This window comes from Acanthisitta chloris, unplaced genomic scaffold, assembly GCF_000695815.1.
Source record: "Acanthisitta chloris isolate BGI_N310 unplaced genomic scaffold, ASM69581v1 scaffold4553, whole genome shotgun sequence".
NCBI classification, from domain to species: domain Eukaryota; kingdom Metazoa; phylum Chordata; class Aves; order Passeriformes; family Acanthisittidae; genus Acanthisitta; species Acanthisitta chloris.
In genome coordinates, this window is record NW_008663115.1 from 118450 (window position 1) to 125116 (window position 6667).

Here is a 6667-nt window from a genome sequence, read left to right on the forward strand (position 1 = left end):
AAGACTCCCTAAACAGCTTCCAGGTGATTTTGAAGGCAGGGGTTGGCAAGAATAGGCCCTATTTCAGATTAAAATAATTGCCTCCCTAGCTGTTTGCAGGATCAACATTAAGCAGTTCGTGATGTTAATGTTTGAGTAGTGGGACACACCCTAGGGGAAACTTCATGACAAACTACCTTTGTAAGACATACATACTACCATTACAGCAACCAAACAAAAATTCAGTCTATTTTTCCATTTGCAGGTGCCTGTAAGGAATTCCACCACTATCCCAGGAGTGAGATGAGGCATGGAGCAGTAACTATGCATGATAAACCTGAATTGATATACAGAAAGAAGTAATACCATCCCTCACAACATCCCCTTCTCTCACCCCCATGCTCCTGTGCCACATTGCAGCAGCTAAACCAAGCAGGGAGTTAACTGGAACAAAAATCATAGAGATTTCTTTCTTTCCTCTCCACCAAAAGATGCAAATAAAGATCAGCTTCATCAGCTAAGCCTAAACAAGCACAGACACATGAATGAATGACCATATGAAGGAAAGGTAGAACTTATCTACAGCTTCAGTTGTGTATAGCAACCTGCAGTAAAAAATATTTTAGGCCTTCATCATTAGAATTTGCTGGTGCTTTTAGAGGGACTATAATTGTAGAAAGAGGCAATATCATTTAGAAAAATTATTTATTTTTGCATACTCAATGTTCAAATAATCTGGAATGCAAATTCAGTTTGACAGAAAGCAGAAAGCAGCAGTTCCATCAGTGACATTTAGACACTACTGCAGTTCTTTTAAGTTTTTGAGAAACTTGAGTTATTTTGGATCCAAAAGCAAGACTCCCAATACAGCAAGAAATGTAAAATTACAAGTCTAGCTCTCATCAGGCACAAAACTTAAGTTTCCCTGAGAAGATGTAATCACAAACTAGTATGTAAAGTTTATATCACATTATGATGGGACTTTAAGAGTACAAAAGCACTATTTGGCTACAAAAAATTAAATGCAATTCCTTAATACTCCGTGCTGAAGATGAAATTTTCAGGAGAATTAAGAATTACATGTAACAGAACTACAGCAACCAGATTTAGGTGAAATGGTGACAGCTGGCTTTTTATATCCCCTTTTGCATAGTTTTCAGATCAATTCTAATGTTAAACTCCTGAGATCTCTCAGCATAAAGTCTGTGGAGTCCAGTGCTTTTCCCCTCCATCTTTTTTGTCTTTCTCTTCCAACTAGCATGACATTAATGGGGAAAAAATGAGCAATAACTGTGAACAACATGCATTTTTTCAAGACCTAAACCAAACCATTTAGCCAGAGGAAATCCATTAATTACACCTTCTAGATAATAAATACTCCAAATAGTTGCCCTTCCTAAAATTGCTGTCTGATTTTGTACCTAAAGCTCCAAGCCTCAATGTGCAACACGAAGCATCCCCATATTCACTTAAGACAAGCCTCTTCTCCCCCTCATCCATGGGCAAGGCAGGGAGGGCATCACCAACATGGTGAGATTCTTTACATGCATCACCACCATCACCGCTGTTGGTGTTACATGTTAAAGTACACAGCAGGATAATATTTGTACCTATGTTTCGTAACAGGAGCATAGAGTGTTTCAGTTCTTTTGCAGATACAAAGCCTTGTGCCGCAAATACTCTTCCAAACATTTCACTGCAAAAGGGTCAACATCAGTGTCAAACTTATTAGCAAAGAAGTGGTGGTTTCGTAGCATCCAGTTCAAATCCCCTACTCCAAAAACGCAGACAGAGCGAACGTGAACTCCGCTGCACGGTGGGTAGGGTGCACCTTTGGACATGTCCCCTTCAAAGTATTGCCACTTGACAAACCTGGCCAGTGCATTCATGTCAGAAACGTCGTACTTGTTGCTAGCAGAAACTGCACCTGGGACTTCAGGGATTCTCTGAATTGTTGCCCACAGGTATTCATCTGGACTGTAAGTATCCTTTGCCCACTCAATGAACTGAAGTATTTTGCTGCTTTCTAATACGTATTCTACAAATCTTCTGCTAATTACAAAATAAGCACTGCCAGAAAAAATTGGAGTACCCAGAGGTGGTAGTTGTTTGTCTATGCCTGTGTTCTTTATTTTGCCATCAATAATCTCATGGTGTTTCTTCCACCTTACTTCTTTATAAACAGGCATTTTTTCTGTTTCCAAGCTGTTTTCACCTTTAAGGGCTTTCAATTTCTCAACTATTTCCTGGTTGGTCTTTATAGGAAAGTCCATACCACATAGATTTATGAGGTATTTCCAGTTTGAACTTCTTCTGTAGAGATCTTTCATGCAGTTAATGTCTGCCTGCACTCTACTCCATGAAGCATATACCACACTCTCTAACTGGCTGGCAATAAAGACATTATCAAAACATGAGACTATTCCCTTCACAGCAGCAAAAAAAGATTCTGGAGATTTTTTGTCTACATGAATGCAGTAAAAATTCTGGGGAGCATAGATTGATCTTAGGAGTCTATCAAGCATCTCAATTTTGTGATAAACCACTATTGAGTAAGCAATTGGAAATTCTGCTTCTTCACTGCTGAGAGGTTCCATAATGTATTTCCTAGTCTTGGTAAAGGAGGCACAGTCTGCTGTCATGTTAATATAATCATTTGTTGTTAGTCTGGGGCGTTTCTTAAATGACACTGACAATGTCTCAAGCTTTACCTTTTGTATTTCTTCTACATCCCCGTCAATAATCTTGGTGCAGTTAACAGTGCTAATAGGATCTTCTTTTGTTAGCTCTAGATGCCTCCGATTTAAGAAGTCTTCTTTCTGGTTAACTTTCAAAACCGAAAGGATTACCAGAATAAGAGTTAGGCCCAGGAAAAACCTGAAGCGCGAGTTGTGGCAAAACCGTAATTTCCTCTTCAGCATTTCAAACATCAGATTGCTTTGCAGGACTAAAAAAAAATGTACTCCCCTCTGTTCATATCAGCTTCAACAACTCCAGAAAAAAAATTGTGTTGCTCAGGAATGTAGTGGGTTTGTCTTGGAAATTAAAAATCCTAAAATAAAATGAAATATGACTGTCACTTAAAGACTAAAGAGTTTCTTTAAAAACAAACAGTGATTAATAATTACGATGTTATTTAGGAACAGAAAAAAAGTGAATAGTTCAGCCAAAAGATGAATAATTCAGCCAAAAATACTCTGTTGAATATTAGAAATTGATGAATAAAATTAGTTTATTTTTCTAGAAAAGGACTGAGAAAAGCAGATAGTTTTTGTGAAACACTACTTCTGTAGTAATAAGACTATAAATTGAAGTTCAGTAAGAAAACAGAGCTGATTCAGCTGCATCTAAGACAACTGAAATCAGATGCATTACCAAGAAGCAAGTATTTTATGTCAGTTCAGAGTCTGACAGGAATGTTTTATACCCAGTTCAGTGTTGACATAGATTTCATTACCATTAAAACTTACCACTCACTTCCTGGATGGTAGTCATGCTTTAATTCTCAACTGGTAAAGCAGTCCCTGAAGCCTTTCAAGATCTGTATGTGAGATAGTCTCTTCAACATCCTGCACATGAGCTTAGAAATACCATCAGGAAAAAGCTGATGAGAAGGGAGAGAAAAAACAATTAGTATAGCATAGCAACTCAATTTTCAGAGTTGTGCGAACAACTGCTACTGAATTGCTGAAATACCTTCTTAGGGCAGTATGTATGGCCTATATCTGAAGGTGATTTGTGTTAAGTCACTGGAAATCACAAATCCAAGAGCACAGCAGTGTTGTACTACCATGGTTTAAACACACCTGTTTTCATGATTCAGCAATTGCTTTAATGTTGAGATATGCTGCAAGGCTGAATTGAAACAAGATTTCTAGTATGACAATTTTATTTTCATCTTTACTTCAAAGGCACTACATCATTTTTGGTCATTAGTCCTGTTTCCCCTTAAGCACCTTTTTTTTCTGTTTCAGCACTCTCTGAAGGGATCACTGCATAGTTATGCAGCTGCAACAGCTGTAGCTGTTGAGAAAACTGCAGTCTAGAACTGGATTACAGAACTGGGTGTCTTTTTGTGCAAGTATTACCTCATGCAGGTAAATGGATAAAGAACAGGGTATCCTTAAACAATTTACATTACTACACAAATGCCATTTGTACTTAAAATTCATTGCCTAATAATTTAGTGCAGGTTTGAACTTCAAAGCAACCTCTAACTGCAAAAGCCCGTACAGTTTACAGGGAATGTCTTCCAAAATTTTAATCTGTAAGTTAAAAGGTCAATGAAATATCAAGGTATTCGAGAGATATAAAGTTCCTTACGTTTTTACTACTTTCAAGAAAAAAAACAGTGCGTCTGGATAACTTCCTGAACAGCTCTAAGAATAACTGCTACACAGAAAACCTGATATGAAACTTTCAGAAGTATATAATGTGTCCATTTATGGGTTTTGCTGTAGGTTGCTCAGCATAAGATTTCCCCTTTTTTCTCCTCTTTTCTTTAAACTACCCAAGTATCAATTCAGCTTTTAATTCCTAAACTATGGCTGTTAACCTGCTACTTGCATATCTTAGAACAGGCACATTTAAGAAGTTGAGGCCTGGAATCATAGAATTTTTGTTAGTAATGCTGCCACCAGGATGCACTGCACATTGGGTCTACTACTTTGCCAGTAGCATTTCAAACTGAGTGGGGGAATTGATCCACATGTAGCAGATGGGGGGGAAGGTGTGGATCACAAATGCCTAGCACAGCTATGAGGATCAGCAGTATTTTGAGGAAGTACTATAACAAAACATTTTGTAACTCGAGCCAACAGCAGGCAGAGACGACAAACTAGACACAAATTTGTGACTAACTGCATTATACAAACATCTTAATTACTCTAAAGTGTACTTTGTTTTTGGAGTTGCAACTGCAATTATTTTAACCTACATTTCTAACTTACCTTATGGGAGGTAGACATTTGTTCCAAGTCTCTTTTAAGTGTGTAGTGACGTCAAGCTGGAAAAAGATGTAGATTTTAACCCTTAAGACAAGTAGCCAGGTAAGATAGTGTGCAATTACAGCTGAAAGCATAGAGGGACATTTTAAGAATCAGGTCTCACACTTTAGAATAAAAAAAAATTTAAAAGGAAAATTCCACAATTGCAATGTGACATCGAACACAGTGACAAAATTTAGTAAACGTTTTAACATGCTTTATAACTTACCACACACACATTCTTGCTTACTTGATATGCTGCTAGTTTTGACTAGCAGATATGATCCAGTAAAAATAATATCCATCACAGAATAAGTTAACAAGGGATGGATACTAGCTATGTGGCAGTGTCTATTGGGTGTATATTTTCATAGGATAAAGCTTATCATACCGATTACCCTTAAATTACTCTTTTCTGTCTACCAACTTCAAAATTAAGACTTTTCTAGAATTTTAAACGTACTACAAATTTATATTTGTGAATCTTGAGTTGACAGAAGCTGGAGTCCTCCTTTCTTTAGGCTGTTTTATCTATACTGATACTGTTTTACCCTACTCTTAGTTTTTATAAGAACATTAACACTGAGGAGTAACGCACACTCAAGAATGACCATCCCCTCCCTGTTCTTTACACTGCAGGGAGATAGAGTCTAAATTGAAAGTGACCATTGCAGTCTTCATCTTATAAAATTTTCAAAAAAAAAAGCTTGCTAAGAAGTGTTTCCTCTTCCTGTTTTAGAACAAAACTTAGTTGAAAGCAAGATAAAGAGTCTCTTTCAGAAAGGCCTTATAAACCCGGCTGGGTGCAACTCCTCTGTTGTTCTGGGTTCAGAACCATTTGATCCTGCATTTTCATTATAACAAAATGAGAGATCTGCAAACATTTACACATTAACATGACTCTTATCTTTATGTGAAGATTTGCCTGCAGTCAGATTTCTCTGACTGACATGCTGCTTCCCCTGAACAGTTTTAACAGTAAGTTACTATTTGTTTAAGCCTGCAATTTCTTTTCTAAAAGTCCTAAAACTTGATCACATCCCATTCACAAAAACTGACCTTTACAGGATAAGATTTGGTACCTTTCATCTAATATACTTAATACACATATAGGTTTATCAACCTAGAATACTCATTAATATAGCTTCAGACTGCATTCAGTACAGCCTTTAACATCTTCTTCTTAAGCTGTGCATACCTTTAGTGTGCATGATAGAGAATACCCTGCCAAAGGCAGCACTTTGCAGGCAGGAGGTTTGTGCAGCTATGGGGAAAAGCCTTCGTCTTGCTCTCAACTGAAGTTCAGTTGCAGAAATTACATACCTGACTCATTTCCTTCTTTTACTGCCTCCTCCTCGAGTCAAGTCTGTATTCTGAGGCAGCAGTCATTTTTTAAGAGGAAACTTGTAGCAGTTGTTGGTAGTTAGGGATGTTAGTACCAAGGCTGAGTTGGCTGCCTGCTTCCCTCTTTCCTACCAAAATTATTCTTCACTGTATGGTATGATTAAACAAAACCAAGAAAATTTCAACTTGATTTCTACTAGCAATTTGTGTTCTCCATTTAAACAGACCTTATGGAAAGAAGGATGACTATACCTGTTTTAAATCTCCACCTCTGGCACCTCTTCTGTGTCAGAGGGCAAATCACTTGGATAATCTGTCTCAAATTTATTCAACTGTGAAACAAGTACTTATTGCCTGGC

The 6667-nt window shown here is 37.4% G+C and overlaps 1 protein-coding gene across 1 annotated transcript; it reads right to left on the minus strand.

Moving 5' to 3' along the window:
* Nucleotides 1-1619: 1619 nt before the first annotated feature.
* On the minus strand, nt 1620-2900 carry GCNT1 (glucosaminyl (N-acetyl) transferase 1, core 2). The gene has a single exon (XM_009070867.1). The coding sequence runs from the start codon at nt 2898-2900 to the stop codon at nt 1620-1622; it is 1281 nt and encodes a 426-aa protein (XP_009069115.1).
* Nucleotides 2901-6667: the final 3767 nt, after the last annotated feature.